This window comes from Sturnus vulgaris, chromosome 8, assembly GCF_052056855.1.
Source record: "Sturnus vulgaris isolate bStuVul1 chromosome 8, bStuVul1.hap1, whole genome shotgun sequence".
NCBI lineage: Eukaryota > Metazoa > Chordata > Aves > Passeriformes > Sturnidae > Sturnus > Sturnus vulgaris.
In genome coordinates this window covers 23549561-23572389 of record NC_142250.1, presented here as the reverse complement: position 1 = coordinate 23572389, position 22829 = coordinate 23549561, and the positions used below count along the sequence as shown (strand labels likewise).

General features: G+C 35.1%; 1 protein-coding gene across 2 annotated transcripts in view; it reads left to right on the top strand.

Annotated features, from left to right (window-relative positions):
* The window catches only part of KNDC1 (kinase non-catalytic C-lobe domain containing 1), a 59636-nt gene extending 36807 nt beyond the window's left edge, over positions 1-22829 (top strand). For both annotated transcript variants that reach the window (XM_014885981.2, XM_088169178.1), the window contains 23 exons: positions 861-932; positions 1035-1096; positions 3296-3454; positions 3784-3861; positions 4497-4587; positions 4759-4921; positions 5018-5862; positions 5970-6114; positions 7653-7744; positions 9171-9562; positions 11361-11454; positions 11560-11657; positions 11934-12145; positions 13417-13530; positions 13932-14079; positions 14320-14499; positions 15499-15714; positions 16029-16111; positions 18773-18923; positions 19334-19456; positions 19559-19618; positions 20228-20385; positions 20649-22829. In XM_014885981.2, the coding sequence (XP_014741467.2) occupies positions 861-932; positions 1035-1096; positions 3296-3454; positions 3784-3861; positions 4497-4587; positions 4759-4921; positions 5018-5862; positions 5970-6114; positions 7653-7744; positions 9171-9562; positions 11361-11454; positions 11560-11657; positions 11934-12145; positions 13417-13530; positions 13932-14079; positions 14320-14499; positions 15499-15714; positions 16029-16111; positions 18773-18923; positions 19334-19456; positions 19559-19618; positions 20228-20385; positions 20649-20880 (3968 nt within the window). In that variant the 3' untranslated portion in view covers positions 20881-22829. The remainder of the gene's footprint in view (positions 1-860; positions 933-1034; positions 1097-3295; positions 3455-3783; positions 3862-4496; positions 4588-4758; positions 4922-5017; positions 5863-5969; positions 6115-7652; positions 7745-9170; positions 9563-11360; positions 11455-11559; positions 11658-11933; positions 12146-13416; positions 13531-13931; positions 14080-14319; positions 14500-15498; positions 15715-16028; positions 16112-18772; positions 18924-19333; positions 19457-19558; positions 19619-20227; positions 20386-20648) is intronic.

Genomic DNA, 22829 nt, shown 5'->3' with positions numbered 1-22829 from the left:
TTATTCTATTTAAGAATCTATTCTTCCAGTACTTTGTTTTTAATAAGAAAACAATGCATTTGATGGTAGTCTAGAAATAGAGGACTACATTACCGGCCAGTTGGCTTAATATATTAAAACGTGTTAAATTAAAATGTGCTTTGTCGTTAGCAAACAGATAGACACAGTTTTGCCACAAGATTTTCAACACCAAATTTGTATTACATGATCTCATTACCTTAATATTAAGTTCCTGAAGACCTCAGATTATTTAAAATAGTTTTAGAAGTCCATTATTTCTTTTTTACCAATGGAAAATTTCACAGCCTTGCAAATACTGTATCACATTTCTTCACTGAGAAAGTGTGATTATAACTATTTGTGAAAAACTGGACTTCATATCCTCTTGCACCTAGAGGAGTTTTGGATTTGGCCGTGTGTGTGAGCTTTCTCCAGATTATGACCCTCTATTTTTGTGGGGTTGAAGGAGGAGAAGATAAGAGAGAATTTATCTTAAATTCTTAAGATAAATTGACCATCTTTTATTGGTACCTTGTGAAAAGAGCAGAGTATATCTAGCTATTATATTTATTTCTTTTTGTTTTGTTTCTTTTTTGACCTTCCTTTTCAATGCTGGGTATAAAGAGAATAAACTTCTAGTTTCTTGTCTTTGTTCTGCAGAAATTGTTTTGGGTAATTACACAGCTACTGTGTCTTTATTGGTTTGTGTCTGTTATAGCATAAATGTTATTTAAAGTATCAGTTATTGTACAGTAATTTCTGACACTGCAAATTCTTTTTAAAAATATTTATTTTTGTTAGTGTTAAATAGCTACAAGAACAGATACTTATGCCTTCCCCTTTTGTGGGTTTTGTTGCAGTGGTGTTATGTTTGGACTCTGTGCTGATTGACTGCCATGGAAGGATCCTCTTTGCTGCTCCAAAAGCTGAAGGTAAAATAAGACATTGCAGGTTCAGCTCTTGTTTCTTTTCAGGGGAAGTGGAGAAGAAAGCAAACATCTTACCTTTTGTTTCTTATTTCGTTTCTCATTTAGAATCTTGTGATGTATTTTATTTAGCTCCTGAAATTGAAGAAGAGGATGTGGATACTGAGAAGGTAATGTGGTAGGTTATGTAGGTTGCATTGTATTTTATCAAAGGACAGTTTTACCTCTCTGCTAGTTGAAGAAGAAAGTTAAACTCTTCTAAGGTTGTGTTAATATTTCTCATTTCTCCAAATATTTCTTGGTTATCTGTGGGGATTGTTTAAATATCTTGGTCTCTCATAAAATTAGTTGCTTCTATAATTTTGCCTTTCAGAATTCTTGGGGAAACTGCTGAAAATTTGTTAATCAGTGGCTTTCCATAAGACTTAATTATTTTCAGTTTGTTAGCAGTAAGAGAGACTTTGAAGTCATGTTTTCCCATTCTGAAGGTCACAGTAAGATCAGTGTTTTAGACTGTCTGGGCAAAAGCCCAAACTTTATTCACATTTAGAAGACTAGATAAAAATATCATTACCAGTATGTTTTCACTTCAGAAACATTATGAATAATGTCTTTTTCCAATGTAGTTTTCTTAGAGCTTTTTTCTATAGATAAAAACCATAAGGAGCTTTTAGAACAAAGATAATAAAAATGTCAAATAGCAGGTGAATGTGTCTCCACTGCAACTACTTTTGAATTGCAAACTGTACCACAGTGATCTTGAAAGTTGGGGGAACAGAATTTACAGTGCCTTTCTGTTATGTAACAAGAAAAGAGGTTAGCTAATATGTACCTTGTGTCACATGAGTTCTTTGGAATTAGACATAATAATCATGAAATAATAATCAGAAAATAAAAGTTCATAAAAATCTACTAAAAACATTCGATTTTCTGTAAAGCTATCTGTAACTACTAAGCATTTTTATCTCTTTCCTTAAATTGCTATTTCTTAAACTGCTTTGATCCAAAGCAGGTTTTTCAAAGGCTTCAGAAGCTTAAACTAACTCTGAAATACAATACAGCAGTTTCACCAGACAATAGAAATTAATAATCCTAAAGTTTTTGTGCTTTGTTTGTTTTCTTTAGACTATCTGAAGTAATCTGTTTCCTTGTTTTTCTAGAACATTATATATAGAATAAGCTGATGGAGTTTTTTGCCTTTTTCCTGATGGCTGTATAACTTTCTAGTTAGGAACAATCAGTTCAATTTATGGTATGGGAATGAAGAATGTGTAGTGTCAGTCGCAGTAACAGTAAAAAGAAATTTCTTTGAAGGATCTGATGTCTTGAATGGCAAGTTTTTCCTAAATAAATAAAATTAGGGTAATCTTGGAGTTCTTAACCTAAGAGGAAGAAAATTATTTTTGTTTTGATTGAGTTGCTTTCTCCATTTCAGGTGTTTTTGTACCTATTTGTAGCTTCTGTTCAGTAGTTCAAATGGAACTATTCACAAGATTATTTTGTTTATAGTGAACTTGCTTGTTATGTTTTGTTCACCGCTGTTCACTTTGCTCAAAAGAGTGCCAGAAAATACTATTTTATGGGAACACATTATTTACTGCTGTGCTTAAGGTTTTGTGCATTGAGCCTTTGTAACGTCTTTCAGAGGCAATGTAAAATGTAGTGCTTTAAATTTCTCAAAATTACATTTATAGTACATGAGAACATATGAAAACTAAGCATTAAGTGGACTAAATCTGACTCTGAAGATTGTAATTCTTCAAACAAAAGAAAAAAGCTGGTAAAGACCAAGTCCTTTTCAAGGTCCCTCATTGGGGCAACTTCAATTGGTCTAGCTGCAGGTAGCACAATAATTGCTAAAATAAATATGCAGTGCCTCGTTCTTTTGACAGGTGTAATCTTCTCTATAAAACATGACTTGTACTGGCTAGCTTGTAATTACTGTGTGCCACTTACTTGCTGAATTATAATGACCTTTTCAAAGTAAATTGCATCTGCCCAGGTTTTATGGTAGAACTCTGAAGCTTGCAACAATCTTTTTACTTGAGAAAGGAATTCTTCAAAATGGTTCTAAAATGCTTGTTTCCTGAATAATATCCCTAGGTAAAGAACAAGACAATTAATGTCTGTTGCTCCACCAGTAGAAAAATAGCTACTGTTATTGGCCCTACATGCATTATTAACAGCTAGATTTTGAAATGGGCGGGGATTTTCATCAGTACCCTCAAAAGCCAAATATAATCTGTACTTTAAAATTTTTTTGGCAGGAAATGGGAGGAATATTTGGATAATTTGCTGGAATTGTTTTTAAAGTGGAGGCTTTTTTTAGTCTGTTTAAATCTTTCTTGTCTCTGTCATTATACCAACAGGTCTGTGTTTATGGTGTTGCTGCAGTTCTGTGGATGGCTGCAAAATACAGTGTTCCACCGAGTCACAAACTAGTATTGCCAAAAAAATTTAAAAAACTACTTCTGGATATGGCAAGAAAAAACCCTGAAGAAAGACCTTCTCTAACTGCTGCACTTAAGGTTACTAGATTTAGTTGTGTCTAAAGTCTGATTTTAGTGTTTTTTAAATCAAAACAATAACTTAAGACTTGTAATAGACTGATACCTAATTAAATCATAACCAGTCACTTTGAGTTTTGTTTTTAAAGCTACCTCCTTAGGGACACAGAGGGGTGTGTTTTTAATTTATATTGAAATCAGCAAGGTACTTGGACTTGGACAAGGTTCGTAAGACTTCCTAGGCTTAGATTACTTCTGATTGACTATTTATCTTGACTTTGTCCTTGTCCTAGAATACCTCACTTGATTGAAAACTTATTTACTGACTGAAAACTACCTTTTTTTTTTAGACATGCAATCATTATTTACTTGAACAAGGTATAAACAGCAAAAATATTTTGACCTTGTTGGGTAAACCCATCTTTAAGGTAAGAGTGCCACCTTTCTTTAATTATGTATGTTTTTTCAATTAATTCTGTAAATGTATTCCAGTAAGATTTTGTCCCCTGCAGGTGTAGCTAGATTTTGAGTTTGGTTTTGTTGTTGTGGTTTTCTGGTTGGGTTTTTGTTAGTTTGTTTTGGTTTTTTTTAATTTTCAAGTAGTCTTTTCCTAGTTGTTGCTGTTAGAGTGATCATTCCACAGATTGTGATGCTCTGACTCCACAATCTGTATGGGTGAAGAATAAGTAAATAATTTCATAATCTCTCTTTCTTTTATCACCCCACAGAAGAAATTAATATGTAATTGTTGGCTTTTGTTTGTGTTTCAAATGTGTTTATATAATGCACACAGGATTCAATCAATCCATGGAACTGAGTTTGTTAAAACCTTTTATTATCTTAAGGTTCTGATTTAAAACACCAACTTATCAAGATTTCTAAACAGTCCTACCAGTTCTTAGACTTCTGTATGTAATTTTTTTACCTTGGCATGGCTAGGTTGCTGCTTTGTAATATTCTAGGTGTATATGAGGATTGAGTATTTTTGAAGTCATGTGCTAAGCAGAATTTGAAAAAAGAAAATGCTAATAACGTCAATTTGGACTTCAATTTTTATTGTTAGGCTGTTGAGGAAGAAGTCTTGTCTCAAGATCGGGTCACTTTTGAATTCAATAATGAGAAACATGAAATGGGCCCTTCAGAGTCAAGTCTAGGTAAGCAGTCAGGTTCTGACACGTTTACTCTGGTTTAGTATTCTCTAGTTCAGTTCTCCACATAAGATTATCTCAGACCAATATGCAATTGTTTTTCCATCTAAATTGATTGTTACTTACTTTATATTTATATTTTACATATTGATCATCTTTCTGTGTTTTTGCTTTTAGGATTTGTGCCTTTTACCAGTGAAAGTAAACTTGTAGCAGTTAGAGGACCAGTACCATGTCAGATTTCACTAAACTGTGAGAAAGCAGCATTGCCTGTTGCATTCACCTCTCCTGCAACTCACTTTAAGCCTATTATTTTGCAACAAGATGCAAATATAACAAGGTTAGTATATCCTAAAGCAAAATAAGTTAAAGCTTTAGTTTCATTGTTAAATCTACTTGAATTTTCCTTAAAATAAATCTTTGTGGTTTTTTTCAGAGAGGTTCATACACCAGTTTCTAGCCAATTCAACAAAGAGACAAGGAAAGAAAAACACATGAACCACAACAAATCAGGATATATAGATGACTCTAAAAGCTGTGGTACTAAAGATACAGGTGTTGTTGAAACTGTACCTGAAACACCTGAGTGTGATTTGCAAGTTCCAAGCCACTCCTTCCAGATGTCTTCAGAGCAGCAAAACTCAGGCAATACATTTACTTCTTCAGTTAGGTTACCATCACCACATGATTCCTCACGTGTTCTACAAGAGAAGACCATTTTACCTGAAGATCCCTTCAGCTCTTTAGCTTGTCCTCCATCTCCTTATTTGCTTCATATAAATAACATCATTCTCAAAGAGAGCTCAGAGAAAAGAGTTCTGACATTTGTACCAGTACATTTGGCTGTATCAGAGCAAATACCAAATAAACCTCTTCACTCAAAAATTGCTTATGATTGCTGTCCCAGTTTGCCAGTGCTACTTTCAAGTGCTATTGCAAGTTATAAAATGAGCATGCAAGCAGAAAATGATGCCTCCCTTTGCAATTTGCAAAGTCAGGAGACTACTAATACAGAGAACCAGTTTTATCAAAGTAGCCCAGTTATTCAAACCAACTGCCAAGAAACTGAGTGTGCTACCAGCATAGATGTTTTTTTCACTGAACAAGAACACACACCATGTACTTCAGTGAGTAAAGACAGTTATAATGTGTTCAGTGATAAAGTCCTGCCCCATCAGAACACAACAAGTGACACTTTACTACAGGAAGTGATTCATCTTATACAAGAGGAGTTTGCATTTGATGGTTATTTAGAGACTGGAGCTGAAGTTTTTGATATGGGTATGTGCATTTTCTTCTGTATGTTATTATCATTGATTTGTAAGAAGATTGCTATTAATTTTTTTCTCCCTCTTTTATTTGTTTCTGTTCTTTTTATTTTAAACAAGGTAACTTCATTTTAAACTTAAAGGAAATTAAGTTTGGTATGTTCTCTGATAGAATTTGTGAGAAGTTTTGTGACCTCTACTGGGATGAAAAGTTACTGGAGAATCTCTATCAGGTAGTAAATGGAGGAAGATCTTCACAGTTATGGTAGGTATTTTTCCTACCATACTTTTACCTTCTTACATTTGAATTTAATGCTTTTATCCCTACTTCATAGAAGCAGGAAAGAATATGTGTTTTTCTCTTCAGGTATTTGGACTTGTTTCCTGTAAACTGATAATTTCAGTTTGAGGTTTTTCAAACTCTCTCCTTGGCAAATAATACTTAATGGTTCAGTCAAAAGTATTTTCTACCACACTTCTCTGTAGCTCTAACTTAGGATAGCTGAATAATGTAAACCCAAATCTGATTAATTACAACCATTGATGGAGAGCTTCATAGTCTTGTTAGGAGGAGTCTGTTTAATCAGAAGTATACTGTTCTTACTGTTCAGTTTGTTTATTCTGTTTGATATTAGTTCTTTATACATCATATGTTCTAATCACACCCAAGAAAAAGGAAATTAATTTAGCTTTGCTATAAATGTTTTGCTTAAGTGGTTTAGTTGGACTCAGTGTTCCTCCTGGCAGTGTTTTGTAAGTAGGCTGTTAAGTGACAAAAACCAGCTAAATTTATTTCTCATTTTTCTTATTTAATCTTCAATGACATATGTGTCTACCTGAAAAATAATTTTTAAATTCTTGTTTTACTGCAGCCTCCAAATGTAGCACACTTTTATAAAAGCTTCTTGCTCAATACTATTAAAAAAAGTAATCAATTTTTGTCAAAGTTAATTTGGGGGTTTTTGGAACTACAAATTTGAAGTTTTGACCAAGAAGCTTAGTAGGTAGAGTTAAGAAAAACATCAGTGTTGAAAGGTGTATAAATTCTTAGAGAACATTTCAGAGATAATAGGTTATGACCTCCAAATACACAACCTAGGTATGCTGGCCTATTTCACATTTGGATTGGGATTTTTAAGGAGATACTGAAAATTAGTTGGAAGGTAGGCCCTTAGTTATGGTAGGAGAAACCTGAGCTGTTGCAGCTGAATTACTGAGATGTATGAAGGGTTATCCTGTATATGAACTTTTGTTACAAAGTAGTTTTTGACAGTGAGAGATCATAATTTATTACCCAGAGAAAAACACGAGTCTAGCTTTTACATCACATCTAAGGCCTGTCTTGAAATATCTCTCAGACGCTGCTTACTTAATATTAGTTTGACAATGACTGTAGCAGTGTTAGCTGCTTTGATTTAAGATTATGATTCTGATTCTAACTAGGGATGACTTAGAGCCAGTTTTTTCACTCAGGATTCAACCTCTGGATAAACCCACTCCTGTAGCTTGGAGTCTGTAGTTATGCCTGGAGTTATGCCTTCTGTTTGTGTGTGCTCTGATACTTCTGTTGGAGTTTTGCCAAATGCTGTACAGGAAAATTTCTATCTTATTTTGCTTGAATAGCCTTTTGAACATTTTTTCCTCATAAAATAACTGAAGCTGAACATGAAAACTTTAGGAATTAGATAAATGCTATGAAGCCCTTTATGTGCATAGTAGAGTCACTTGTAAGGTCTCATTTTGCTGATGTAAATATAAAAGTATAGGAAATACTAATTTTTCCTAGTCTCCTTGTATTTTCAGCATAACTGAGGCAGTTGAAGCAAAATGCAGCAATAGATCACAAGATGTGAAGAAATCTGAAAGCTTTTTGGCAAGCAATGATCAGACAGAGGGTGAGAAGGGATTTCATGTTTCTAGATCTTTGTGTGTGCTGGGGAAACTATCAATGACATAATGTTTGAGATATTTTGCCTGTGTCTTCAGGAAAGCACTCTCCTTAACAGTTACATTTTCACTGAATCTGAACATTATCAATGTCTTAAGCATATAAATGTCTTTTTTATGAAGCTTATGTATGACCCAATGTTATTTTATGGGATGTCATTTATTTTTACTTACTTTTATTTAAACAGATGTTTATGCTGAAAACCCTAAAGATGGTAGCTGCTGTATGTGGTTTTCTTGTGTTTGAGTAGATATTCTAGTGTCTGCTATATTAGTGGATTTTTTATTTATACTTCTTCAGTTCGGGTTTTTCATTTCTCCTGACACACATTGTGATTAAAAGTTTACAAAATATCTATCTTTCAGTAACTGAACTCAAAACTGAGCTGGGGCTGGTGAATCCTGATATTATAATAAAGCCATTACCCTTTTTAGGCTTGGTGCATTGATGGACAGCTTCTATTTGGTTGCTGTTTTACCAGTGTGAGGTTTTTTCCAAGGTAGTTCATCCAAATTTCAACATTTAAACTTGGTTACTTCTCTGTTTTGAGAAAAGTGAAAATGTGTGTGCTTTACAGAAGGGCTTATACACTTATATTGTTCATTTTTATAGCAAAACATAAATTTGTAATTTTTCACTTGGCTGCTACTGTTCAATGTTACAACTTTCCATTTTGGCTCAGAATGATTGCAAATGTAGAGCTAGACTTTACTGTGGAATGTGTGATTTCTTTGCACCAGCAATTTTGGTCTGTTTGACTTCAGGGTGGCATATCTAAGCCCTGGAGGGTTGCTCAAGTGAAAAGGGAGACATCTGGCAGGTATAAATGCTCCTGTCAGCATTATACCAACCTTTGGCTGTCGCCTCAGTCCCTAAAGGTTGATAGTAGTTGTTATAACTGCAAAAAACTTCCATCATAACTCAAGAGATTGAGTCCTGAAGGAGTAGAAAGTTTAACTTCTATTTGGCTATATCAAGTATTCTTTCCCTCTCTGTATGGAATAAAAGCTTCAAGATTTATGGATGGGAAAAAACTCAAAAGCTAAGCATTTTACTAATATGTGCTTAGATCTGACATACTTAATTTCTGTTTTAATGTTTCTCTGTGTTGTTTAAATGCTTGTTGCATATGCATGGAAAATATTTTGTACTTTTCAGAAATGTATTGTTTAACTATTGCTTAATAGTTCTGAAATGTTTTTAACTTTATCATTTTAAAATTTGTAGTTGGGAAAAAATGTAAAGTCACAATAAGCGTCTAAACCCACTGTTAGAGTGCATAGGTAGTCTCATAATAGTGTTTTGTATGTGTCATGTTGAAGTTTAACAAAGCACATGACCATTATTTCTTTTCCCCCCCACACCTTCTTTAGGGAAAAGGGAAGCAAACTTTGATGTGAAGGCTGAGCCTATGATAAAAACATCATTAGTTGAAATGAATTTTGATGAGTCACCTTTGGATAAAAAAGAATTGACTCTGCAGAATACAATCCCCATAGCAAAAGAGCAACAATATTTGCAAAGCAACAGCTGTGCTCCAGGCTTTGCAGAAGAAAATGAAAGTTCAGAGGAACAGGCCATGATAAAGATAGCTGGAAACAGCTACTTGGCATCTCCCAATCTACCAGACTTTTGTGGCTGCAATCCTGGTTGGAGCAGTGCATTTTATGGAGCTGAATGTTTTGATTCGGAAGTTCATAGTTACTTGAAAAACCTTGGAAATCAGAAATCAAGTGAGTCACAAAATATAGATGCTAAAAAAGTGGTGAGTACACTGATTTTAAATCATTAAGATACACCTTGCTGGTTAAAAGTGTAATAAATTTTTTTCTGTTATAGTGAGTCAAACACCATTTCTTCTTTTAAATATTAACTCTTAAGCAGTTTTAAATCCTCAAGATTTGTCATGTCTTAGCAATAAAGCACAATAGAGGTGTAGTATTCCAAAATAAAGCCCGCTGACACAAAAGTGCCATCACTGATCTTCTGTTCTTAAAGTTGACTGGAAAAGCACTGTCTGCCCTTTGCACCAACTCCATGGTGGTGATACTATAGAAAAGAGCTAAGAATGACTGTGACTGGAGTTCACCACAGGCATCGAGTATAAAAACTTTCATTAAAAGTTTTTATACTCTAGACCTACCTGAATTGGAAAATATTGTGGAATAGACAGGGAATTTGCCTCTGACTTCATTGCTACTCACCCCCAGATATTTTAGGAGACAAACCACTTTGTCCACGGGATTTCAAATGGTCACTCCTTCAGATTCCCTTTCTGTTTACATAGTCTCTTAGTCACCTTGATTTTGCTTTAATTGATGAAGCAAAGGCAGATCTTGAAGTAAAAGCAAACAGCTTCCATTTAGAATCTGGATAATAGCTTTCCTGTGCTTTCCCTCTTCTCTATGTAATTCCTCTGTAGGAGTACATATTTTAAAAATCCAGGGGGCTTTTATGACTCTGTGCTAATGAACTATGTTGTTAAACCTTTTGAGCTTTTCTGAAAAACAGTGACAGTTTTTTCTTAAGCTCAAATTAATTTCTAGCAAGTCCATCCCATTAAAGCTAACCTATTTACCAATCTGTTGTTTGATATGTTAGCTCTGAACTGTGTGTTTTCTGGTCACACTGCTTGAGGGAGTTGTCTGCTGCATTCTGTGAACTAACTGCATTTAAAATGCTCTTTCATGTAACTGGGTCACTGGTAGTTAACTTAAGACCCAAGTGCAAAAGTCACCACTTTTATAAAGCACAACATACATCATGTTTGTTGTTTCATAATAAATCAGAAGCTGAACCCAAAGTGGATGGCCCATTTTTACTCGCTGGTAAAATAATGAAATCTTTGATATGCAATTATAAATGTAAATGTTTACTTTAAAATTTATATATTTTGAGGGGCCTCATATACTTTCATTTCTATTCATTGCTTAAGTTACATAATTCTATAGAAATTTATTTTTTTCAATTTTTGAAATATATAAATAGAAAATACGAAAGCTGAACTTTGGAATTTATATGTGCTTTATTTCTAAAGCAAGTCTCTTGTCTGCCTTCTGACCTGGTTGTATAATATCACGTAATTATGTTTGTTTGGAAGCCATTGATTTCAGTCAGACTTTCAGTTCTTGCTGCAAATATAGGTCAGCTGTTTAAAGTGTTTCTGGGGCCTGCACTAAATTCAGAACATACAAATTTTAGTTCTGGATGACTTCTGATTCTAAGTTTTTGTCCTTGAAAACAACCAGAGAAGTGCTATTATAACTAAAGGCATATTTGTGTGACCAGACTGTCACACAGTCTCATCATATGCAAACCTGCTCTGGTTCTTAAGCTGTAGAACTGTGACATCACGAATGCTTTTTTGGGAGCAGGTAACTCCTGCTGTATCTTGCTTGTAAACACAGATGTGAAAGGTAGTTTTTCATTGTTAATATCATATTCTTGCCTGTTTGGATGTTCTTTTGTCTTCATACAGAATAATTCTCTTCTGAAACTTCACTTTCTTACTAGAACCACCTTCTGCTTGCAGTTCTGATACTATCCTATTTCTTTTTAAAAAGGAACTAGAACAGTTGCTAATGATGGAGACAAAAAATTACAGAAAGACCATCAAGTTTTACCAGAAACTATTGCAGAAAGAAAGAAGAAGCAAAGGTAAGATTACAGCAATTTGCCAGTAATAAAATGGCTTCATGGTACTTTTAAGGATCTGTTCCTTAAATCACTGGTGTTCTTATGCCATGTATTTTAAATCTAAAGGTCCTGAAATTAAATCTATGTTGCCCAAACTGAGAGGACAGCTACAGGAGATGAAATCAAAAGTGCAGTTTCTTGAACTGGTAAAGAAATATGTGCAGGCAAGTCAGACTTTATTTCACTTGTGCTTCATTTGTCATTTAATTGCTGCATCAGTGTAACTGGCTGCTCAGATCACTGTATGAAATGGTTTGTGTCAATCTGCCAAATTAAGTTCGATCTAAAAGAATCATTAAAGGTAAATGTTACTAGTATTATTTAAAAAGGAAAAAAAAAATCAATTGTATGAAATGCGATTTGTCTTTAAATTGATTGTATTTTGTGTGAATTTTCCTCTTTAATTTCTTGTTTTATCATGGCCTTGTTTCTTTGAGCAGATGGTGTATGCAGAGCAGTGGGGTGTGGAATCCTATGTGCTGCCTACAGTCATTCACAATGGGAAAGCTGACACCATGGACGTGGCACCTATGGATGAATCATCATTGCTCCTTTACTATAACACAGAGAAACACCAGTGTAACAATCAAAATGGAGTGAGAGTTCTGCAGGCTGGTACACCTCTTGGTTTAATGGCTTACTTATATTCTAGGTATGGTATATTTTACACATGAATTGGGAGTGGGTTGAAGCATAGTTGCTAAATAAGGAAAAACTTGTCTCTGTGATAAATCCTAGTTACTTAACATTTAATAAGTTCTTCTCTCTTCTATAAAGTTTGTGTTATTTCTGTGAACACTCTTTTACAGAAATGGAGATGAAAATGTCAAAAGATCAGCTGACTTCCATTGAAAGTATTTGATAATAAATAAAAAACTGGCAACTTTAAACTTTATCTTTTACTTGTTTGAGGTTTGCTCTGATAGTTGCCATGGAATCAAGTCTTTGTTACTGCCAGCAGTACAACAATTTTTCCTATAATCATATAATTTGTTATTTCTTATTAATAAGGTCCGGATAAGAAAATAGGTTTGGTTCTACAGATTATTGCCCCAGTAATCAGTCTGATCAAGATGCAGGCTTATCTCAGGATTTCAGTGGGGACAGAGGTGTCCTTCAACTCTGGTGAGGGAAGTGTTGTTTTAAGGTACTTAAGCTGTAATAGTGTGAAGGATGGAAATTGCCAGACTCCTTCAGATTTGTGCCACTGCAGAGGGAGCAACTTCCTCCCAGAAACTTCTCCCAATTCATCCTGACTCTGAGACCCAGTTGCTTACACTGAGTGCTGCTTTTCCTGGTAGTTAATATTTTACACAAAGTGAAGAAAATATTTTGGAATTTGACTTTCCACATTCATCAAACCCAAACTCTCATGATTAGCTGCAAGCCAATAAGGAGAAAAGACAACCTGTGTTAAGACCTTGAGAGAGTGTGTGTTTATAAAAAAATAAAATGCCCTCATTTTCAATGTGTGTATAATAAGTGTATTCTGTTGTTAAATAACTACTGTAATTAGAGTTACAGAGAATATTTTCTTGCTTAATGTAGCTACTTCTTATGCTGTTATTATTAAAAAAATGTTTTAAAACAGCATCAAGTTAGATAATAGCAAAAAATAAGAAAATATAGTATGCTCTTCCATACTATTTAGATTGCAACTTGCCTTAGTAACAGAAATGTCAAAGTGGTTATTCACAAAATTGAAAGTAGAGAAACTATTTATAAAGCAAATTATGCTTTCAGGGTTGGCAATCACAGTACTTGATGTGTAAAAATAATTTTTAAAAGAACCAAGGTTTTATGAAGAGCTTGATAATTTAAAATGCCTATTCTTGATATTGAGGATTTTTTTGCTGCTGCTGTAGTTGAATGCAAGTTGAAGATGTGTTCTGTCTTGTCTGAAGTTTTTCTTGTGCTTTACAGAAATGCCTTTTTAGAAGGTTATGTACAGCAGTTTCTTTACACGTTTCGCTATTTCTGCACACAAGAAGAATTTTTGCAGTTTCTTCTTGATAGAATCAGCAACACTTTATCCAGGTACAGTAAATTCCTATGAAAAACATTATTAAAGCAAAATCGAGTTTCTTCCCAATAACAAATAGCTGTTTGTCAAAAGTCCTACTTAATTAAAATGAAGTTTTATGTTTGTTTTTGTAAGCCTCTCTTAAGAAGTGAGAGCAAAATGAGAGCAAAAGCTGCATCTGACAATGTGTTTAGTTCTCAATTCTGCTTCTCACTTTTACCAATTATCCACTAATGAGTAGTAATTACAACCTCAGCTTTGTTTGCAAGAGCCATGGGTTCTAGAGACATGAAATTTAGGGATTTAAGATACTACATTAAATACCGAATAAAACTTGTGGGTTTTGTTAACGCTTATTTTTGAATTGGAATTGGATATCAGTTTGGCATAATAAGTTTCTTTTTCTTCTCACCAGTGCAAGCCTGGATCCTTCCACATCCCTTACCAAAATATGTAACCGCAGTTTCTACATCCTGCAGGCATGGATTGAAGACTGCTACAGTGTAGATTTTGCAACAAATACTGATCTTCTGGGTACCCTAAAAGAATTTATTTCTTCCAAGGTAATTCAAAATTTCAGTAGATCCTTTAAGAAAAAAAAATGAAAGTCAGTTACGGGCTATGTAACATACGAAAAGCTGTCCTAAGTACAATTAAAGTAAATAAAAATTATGCTGTATTTGATAGCAATGTTCAGTATGTCTGGTTTTGGACAGGTAAGAATCTTACAACTGTATTGTAACTTGCTTATAATTTCTGGGAGATTGAGTTCTGTGTGCTGTTAGCCTGTTTTGCATTCCCAGGTTGCTTCGTTAAATGGCTACGGGGAGCGCTTGTTGTCACTGCTCGAGGACACCTCTGCCAGGAAAAGTTGCAGTGCTGATCTGTGCTCTGGTGTGGACAAATGTGAAGAGGAAACTGAGGAGGGCAGAAAAACATTACATTCCCTATGTAAAAAGCTCTCAGAAGATGTTTCCAGAAAGGTGTGTCTTTTCTTCAGACTGCAATGTCTGGAGCGCATTTCCACATTTTGACAAAAAAAGAAGTGTCCAATTTAAGAATCCAGACCTACTTAGTAAGAATTATGTACCTGCATTTTAAATTTTCTTTTGAAACTATCTAAGGTCCAGACAGTTCTGTAACCGTGACAGTAATCTTAAGTTTTAACTCCTGACAGCTGTTTCAGTAATCACAGATAATCAAAATTTTGAGAGTAGGAGTCTTCATTCTTGACACTAGCATAGTTATAGGAAGTTATTAGTTATTATAGTTATTAGGAAACCTTTGCTTCCTTGTCAACCATTAATTCTTTTTATTAGGCAGTTTTGTAAGAACAGAAATACAAGAAAATAGCAGGAGCTGCAAGGTTCCCTGCTAGAACTTCAAAGCTTGTAGCAAGAACTTGTCTGAACTTGCTGCAGGCTTTTCCCAAAAATAGATGTCTTTACAGAGTGACCAAAATAACATGTGGAAGTCAAATGTATCAATAATTTGCAAGATGAATTAAACATCAGCCTCACGCTAAAGGTGCACAATTCCATGGGTATACTGGGGATTCAGCCAAGAAAGGGCAAACAGAATAGAGTAACGTGGACTTTTTTTATTGTCACTGCACAATAATGATAATGGAAAATGCAAGAAGGGAAAAGAATGTATTTCTTGGAAAGGGATGTTTGATTCTAAGCAAAAAGGAGAAGTAAAATATTTTATGGAAGCAAGTTTGAATACACAGAGGTTTGTTTTAAATACTGATTGTTGATTGAGATCTGGCAGCCTCTTGCTTAGACTCATCCACTGTGCATATTATATTAGCTTAAAATAGCAGTGTTGAGTAAACCAATTTGTTCTGGGCTAACCTTGAAGATAAGCTTTTGCATGCACAAAGGTGTTTCTCTTAACAACACTTTATTGAAAGTTACATCAAGGGGAGACTTAGTGTTTGTTTTAGGTAAGTTGTAACCTTACATTTATTTTTTCTACAGAACTTCTACTGGAAACTATCCAAAGGCATGGGACCAATTGCACAGTCTCAGAGAGAGCGACTGCACACGGGTTCAGCAGTTTTGTCAAAGCCCTGCTGTAGCAGTTTGGCAGAAGAATCCTCAGTGTCCTTAGCTAGAGCAGATGAAGTGGGACCAGCTCTCTTGACTGAGTGCAGTGCCCAACAGCTTTGTTGGCAGCTGACACTACTGCAACAGGTACAAGGGTCTAGGTTTATTTGGAATAATATCTATCTTCTTACTCTTTCTCTTCTTTCTTTACCATTTCCCAACCTTGTTTCAAGCTTATTTCATACTATTTTATAAGACTTTGAATTAAAACTTTTCTCTTGAAATGTCTACAGTGACATTTAGAATATCTAATGCTATTCTTAAGTTGTGATCCCCCTCCTAATTCATGCAGGTGGGGTGGGAGGAGGACATACTCTGTCATTTTTATTCCCAAGCATTTTAAAAGAAGTGTTATATCTAACAGCAGATTTATCCTTTTTTTGTTTGTTTGTTTTGTTTAGGAAGTATTTAAAAAATGTCATCCAGTGCACTTCCTAAATTCCAGAGCACTTGGTGTTAAAGACAAATGTGTTGCTGTGCCAAAGTAAGTTGCTTGTTTTAACTGCCCTTGGATTCTCTTGATACACAATAACTTAGAGTGTCACACTTTTAATACAGCCAGAAACAGAGAAATAATTAAAGTACTTAGTATTTTTTTTCAGACTAGGTGGCCTGTTTATATGGGTTATTTAATTTCAGGAGATTTCATATGTAGATACAGGTATGTACCTGTGCACATGAGTGTGTGTGGAAAGCCACATTTGCCGGGTGATTTCTTTGAAATCTGAAGTGAGTTGAAACCAAAATATTTCTAGGAACTTGTGCTGGGAGTTGCTTGAAAGGTTTCATTTTTGGCAGGGAAAAATATCATGGATTCTTGGTCATGAATGTGTGCATGTATATAAAATCTCAAAGACATTTACAGTCTTACAGAATAGCTGGAGTTGGAAGGGACCTCTCAAGATATGAAGCCCAACCACCCTGCTGAAAAGGAGGTCCAAGCTTGCCCGGGGTCCAGGCAAGGTCCAGGTTGCCCAGGGCTGTGTGCACTTGGGTTTTGAAGGTGGATGGAGACTCCACAGCTTTTCTGTACAAAGTTCCTTTTGTATGTTAGGGAGATTAATTATTGGTATTCAGAGATACATGGGAATTTTCCTGTAGTTACTGGAGTGGTTACCAACCTATTTAAATTATTTGCTCATCAGTAATTAATGTTTTCATCCAACCACATAGACCTAATTATTTTTATGATGGACTACTTGTTAAATACTCAGTAGATTCAGTTAGCTTCTAATAAGTAGTTATTAATTGCACTACCTATGGTAGATTTTTGCTTCTAAAGATGGGAATGAACATTGTCTTGGTTTAATTTTGATTTTCCAGCCAACACACCAATAATGTCATAGTTTTTATTTGCCAATTTATATATACTCATTTCCTGTTGTGAGCCAGAACCAGGAGCAAAAGAGCAAGGCAGGCCTAAAACTTAAAAGGGTAAAAAAAAACTTTATTAGCTACACAAAGAAAGAGAAAGAAAAGCAAATTCAAAACAGGATCTTCAGACCACTCATTCCTTCCCTCCCCTAACCTTCATAACAACAAGACAAACATACAAAGAACTGCTTCAGTCATTTCCCAACTTAATCCTTTTTTCAGTTCACTTTGGAGAGAGAAGATTTCTCTTGTCAGGCCATAAGGAGTCCTCCACAAGGGAGTGGGGGGTGGAAACCAGTCCTCTCGTGGCTTCACTTTCATGATTTGCATCTGCCCAGGAAAAAACTTGCAAAGTCGTGAAGTTCCTCCCATCCTCACAGCTTTCCCAAAACTGTGCTTATGGACCATGTTAAACTCATGGGGTATTACTTTTAAGAATGAACTGTTCCAAAGCAAAAGTTCTCTTCATCTCTTTTCTCTCTGTTCATGCTTCATCCTCAGAAAGCCCAGATCCCCTTCTTTCCTTGGGGCAAAGATTCTCAACACAGGTACTTTTGGTCAAAATGATCTATCAAATGGAACACTTCAACCCCTCATGTCTTTTCTCCACGGTTTATAGGAATTTTCAGTGTGATATCAGTTTATCTCTGCAATGTCACAAAAGGATTTTTCAGCCATCTTCACAGCATCTCCTCATTCTCCTTCCATCTAAAGGAACTTAGCTCTTTCATTTTTCCCTTCTCACTCCGAGGGGGATTGAAAAGTCTGCAAGTCTTATCTGAGCATTGAAAGAGTTAAGATTTCACACAGGGAAAGCAAGGCTGCACTGTGCCAAGATCTTAAAAACTCGGCTGCGCTGGAAAAGGAGAAGGAGGAAGGAACAGCTGGGAAATCAGTCAGCCTCTCTGGGTCTCCCTGGCCACTGCTGATGGCCACCCCTCATCCCTGCCGGGCCATGCCAGCTCCCCAGACAGGGGCCCGGCCCTGTCCATGGCCACCCCTCTCCCTGCCAGCCATGCCAGCTCCCCAGACATGGGGCCCAGCCCTGGCCCCTGCCAGACCCGCAGCCCTGCAGTGCAGCCAGGCCGGGCTGGTGTTGCCTGCACTGCTGCTGGAAAAGAAAAAGAGTTCTTTTCTGGGTTACCTCCTTCAAAATGTGTGTTCACAGAGCGAACTAACTTTCTCCAATTGATTGTTCAGGCAGTCAATAACCAAACCAGCCTTCAATTGGTCCCATCAACTCACAGAGGAAGTTTTATCGCAGAGAAAAACCTCTGAGTCTGTCCTTCCCTAGGTAAAACCAGCACAAACATCTAAAGCAACTCATGTTTTACAGGTTGTTCAATGGCCAAGGCTAGATCACCTGGTTTATATAGATTCTGAGGTTCAGCCATGGAAAACGACATGGGTGGTGCCACACAATACCAGGCTCGATTTCTTATGTTGCTGAGGTTGTTTATTTTGGATTTCTGGCTGTTATTTTGTGTCAGATTGGCTGGGGTTTTATTATGCACTAATGAGTGGCAAAAATGTTTTTATGTATAGAAATGTATCCTAGATATACTTATTTTTTGATCAGATATACTTACCTTGTAATTATAAGGAAGAAAAAGTAACATGGCTCACTATGTACATCACGAAGTATAAAATCAAGATGGCAGGAAAATTATTTTGAATAGTTAGAAGTTGGCACCTTCACAATCAAGGCTTTCTTTAAAAATCTGATATCAGCCAGAGTTATTTTTGCCTTTTTTTCCTGTATTTTCCTTAGGGCCGTTTCTGCTGAGACAGTTTCACTTAAAGTCTGTAATCTGTTTCTGTCGAAGTGTGTACAAGACCAGTACCTTCTGCAATTATTAAAAAATGCAGACAGTATCAGCACCTGGGTTGCTGCTGAAATTGTAACGTGTCACACAACTAAGGTTTGTCGTTGTTTATTGTACTATTACCTACAAAACAGTTATTTATTTGTCATTGTCTATGACTTGCTATGTAGCAAACCTGCAAGAAATATTCTGAAATAGACCTGTGAGTGGGCAGTTAATAATTGGATTTGTTGTCACAAGGAGGGTCTTGGATGCTTTTTAGTAGCAGGTGTCAAAACCTAACAGAATGTAAGAACTGGATTGTATAAGGGGAATACAGCTCAAACTTTTATCAAGGACACCTGAGTGACAAGAGGGGAAAAACTGTGTGAGGGGAAATGTTACTACAGTCAGCAGTTTTGATAACAAATTGAAAAAGGAAATCTCTCTTCTTCCTTCTCATTTAATTTTATTATGTAGGTTTACTATGTATATATGTATATTATATATCTTAATTTTTTTCCCAGCGACAGGTGAGCTTGTTATCAAAATTTCTTCTTATAGCAAAATGCTGCTATGAACAAAGAAATTTTGCTACTGCAATGCAAATCCTAGCAGGCTTGGAAAATCTTATTGTACGACAGTTGCCAGTAAGTTTGGGACCCTGTTCTCTAACCATTTTATTTAATGTAATCTTGTTCCAATATAGACATTAATGTGAAAAACAAAAATATGTTCTGTTTTATTGTAAGGCCTGGAAAATTCTACCTGCAAAAGTAGCTGAGATAATGGAGGAACTCAAGGCTGTTGAGGTATAGTATAAAGTCCCTAATGCAAAATTACATCTTTAGGGTTGGAGAAGGTGTAAGATCTGCTTAAATGGGTGTCTTTGCAGGATGAAAACAGTAATTATTACTTTTAATTATGAGTTTAATTTGATTTTTTACTCCTAATCCAAGAGTTTACATAAATTTTAATCTCAGTATTTCTTTAACATGTATCCTGTGTGACAAATCAAAATTTCAAAAGCAAGCTAAAACATTAGATATGCTACATTGCATTAGAAGATTTCTGCAGAAGCTTTGCAGCTGTAATGTGTTCTTAAAAATCTTAAATGCCTATTTTATTATAGGCATTCTTTTATTGATCTGTACGATTTTGAAACATAGAGTGAGGTTTTAAAATGCAGTTTTGCCTGTGATTTAGAACAATTGAAATTATGTATGAAATATCTTTTGATTAAAGTTATTTTATTTGTGTACTTTAAAAAGTTTGCCACCAGATGAATTCATAGTGTTGTCTTCAACTTCAGTGCCAAAAGATAATAGTCATACAAATAGATAGTGTAAACTGCATGGAGAACTTGTAAAAACTTCCCCAAGATTTAATGTGAGATTAATCTGTGTGCATTTTTTAACTAGGTGTTTTTAAAAAGTGACAGCTTATGTCTGATGGAAGGAGATAGATTCAAAACTCTTCCAACAATTCCATCAGCCCATGTTTTGGCTATGCATGTCCAACAACTTGAAACTGGAGGATTCACAATGACAAATGGAGCTCACAAGTGGACTAAACTTAGGTAATTATTTTAATTATGTGTGTGTATCCTCTCTATTTTTTTATTATACTATTGTCTAATGAGATAATGAAAGCTAATGCAGCATTTCACAACTAACAGTTCAAATAGTTTCATTTGTTTAGACATGTAACTAGAGGTACATATACAATGGAACAAAATGCTTGATGCCTTTGAATTTACTTTAAGGTTTGTTTTTTGGTTTATGCTTCTGTTTTTATCATCAGCAAAACAAACTAATCTTTTTTACCATATTCTCTTACAAGAAATATTGCAAAAGTTGTGAGCCAAGTTCATGCCTTTCAAGAGAATCCTTATACATATGCACCAGACTTCAAGCTGCAGTCTTACCTCAGACAAAGAATAACTCGTTTTAAAGATGCAGACATTTCTGCCTTGGCAGCTGACAACTGTGCTAACTTCCATCAGATACCAGCAGAAAAACATTCTCGAAAAATTCAGGACACACTGCGCAGGATGAAAGCAACATTTCAGTAATTATTTCTATTTCATCTGTTCTGTTCTGGGTCTAGACTGTAAAACTGGATTAAGTCGACTTCATCTACTGGACCTGTTTCCAAGCAAATACTTAAGTGAAGTGACTGTCTCAAGTTGAAATTATTCTATTTCATAACATGGAATTATAAAATGCTTACTAATGAAATTTGAATCACTGGCAACTGGATGGCAGATCAAAAGAATAAAAAGAGAGATAAAATTAAAGAGAGTATAGATGAAAAGGCTTATTAATTTTGTTGCTATTCTTTAGCATAAATAATTAATTAGCCTGAAAAACAATATCTAAAAAATACTGTGGAAAAAGTTTAAATTGCAGCTTCTGTTGCCAAGTTGGCCTAGGAGAATTCAAAACATAGTTCATTAAATGTTGAATCTATTTTTATATAAACACAGTACACTTATATCCTGTCACATTGTGCATATAATTCAGAAACACAGGTCCTCTGCTATTCATTGGCTGTTGATGTGTCTTGCTTTTATGTTGTATATTATGAAAACTGACAAAATAATTGACTGTCTATTTCTCCTGTCAAGGAAGGAGAGGAATGCTATCCTTCAACTTTCTTTTTTGTTTGATTTTAAAGTCAGACTAACCTGTTTACAAATGAAAGTAAGATCTGAATGTAAGTATTACCAATTCGTTGCTCTGCTTCTGCACTCCTGGCATTGTGAAGACAGTAAATGTGAAATTGCTTTTTTTAATCTGTATTTGGCACAAGAGTCACTTTGCCAATTTATGTCTGTCTGTATGTGTGCACATTTGAGTATGGCTTTTGCTCCTGAGGTTGTTTTTGTAGCTCACAGTGCTCCAGCAGCATCCAACAGAAGATAATCATGTGAAATTTGGATCTGCAACTTGTAAAACTGTGGTGCTAACCTATTCATAGAGCTTACACTTACAAGACCTTCTGAATGGCCATGAAATGTGTTGCTATTGCTAGAAAATTTGTTGAGCTACGCAGTTTATGCAAGGCCAGAATGTTAAGGCTACAAATTAGTTAAAAATGCAAATATTTCTACCAGAGGGAGCAGTGGTAGTGTTGTGAGAAGTAGGGAAGGGCAAGAAACACTTAAGCACTGTTCTGAAAGTGATTTGCTTAGAATTGTGTTTTAAAAAAAATGAAAAAGAAAATGTTTTGAGAGAAGTGAAGGGCAGATGTGAATGAAGTATCTCGTCAGGTGTTAGTGATGGGGAAGGATAATGATGTAAGAAATGCGAGTGTGTACCTGTCTGATATTTCACAGTTGTACTGTTGTGTTTGACAGAAGTGCATGTGCACATGCTAAACTGTAGCTTTCTCAATGTATAAGAGGAAGGCTTCTCCTTTTCTCTTGTCAGTAACAGCAATATTACATCTCAACCCTCTCTCATCTTCCTCAGTACAAACAAGGGGTGTCCATACTTTCCTTTAAATACTCAGTTACTTTTTCCTACTAATATAATACTACTAACTTTTTACTCTTATTGGTTTAAACTCTGAAGAACTCAATCCTCAACAAAGTTTTCTTGCTTTTGTCCTACTTTTAATATGATTTATTTTATTTACCATATGTATGTTTAACACGTCATTAATGGTAGTATTCTGACTTACCCTTAGGGAAGTAAATCACGTTGCTATTTCTCTAAAAATTGCCAAATGTGAAAACATTTAATACTTACCTCCTACCTTTATGATTTAAGATTGTTATAATAATAATGTTATCTTCAGGTATACATTTCACATATTTTATCTGTATACATTTATTTTAAATAATCGGTTTTGTTAGTAGTTATTTGGGGTTTTGTCAATTAAAAATTACCATTTACTTAAACCCACACCTTGCTTTTGAACAACAGTAAAATTTTAAGTGGCATAAGTTTTACTAATGTCAAGTACTCCACAAGACTTGCTAATCACATGATCTTAATAAATTCATTTATACAGTTA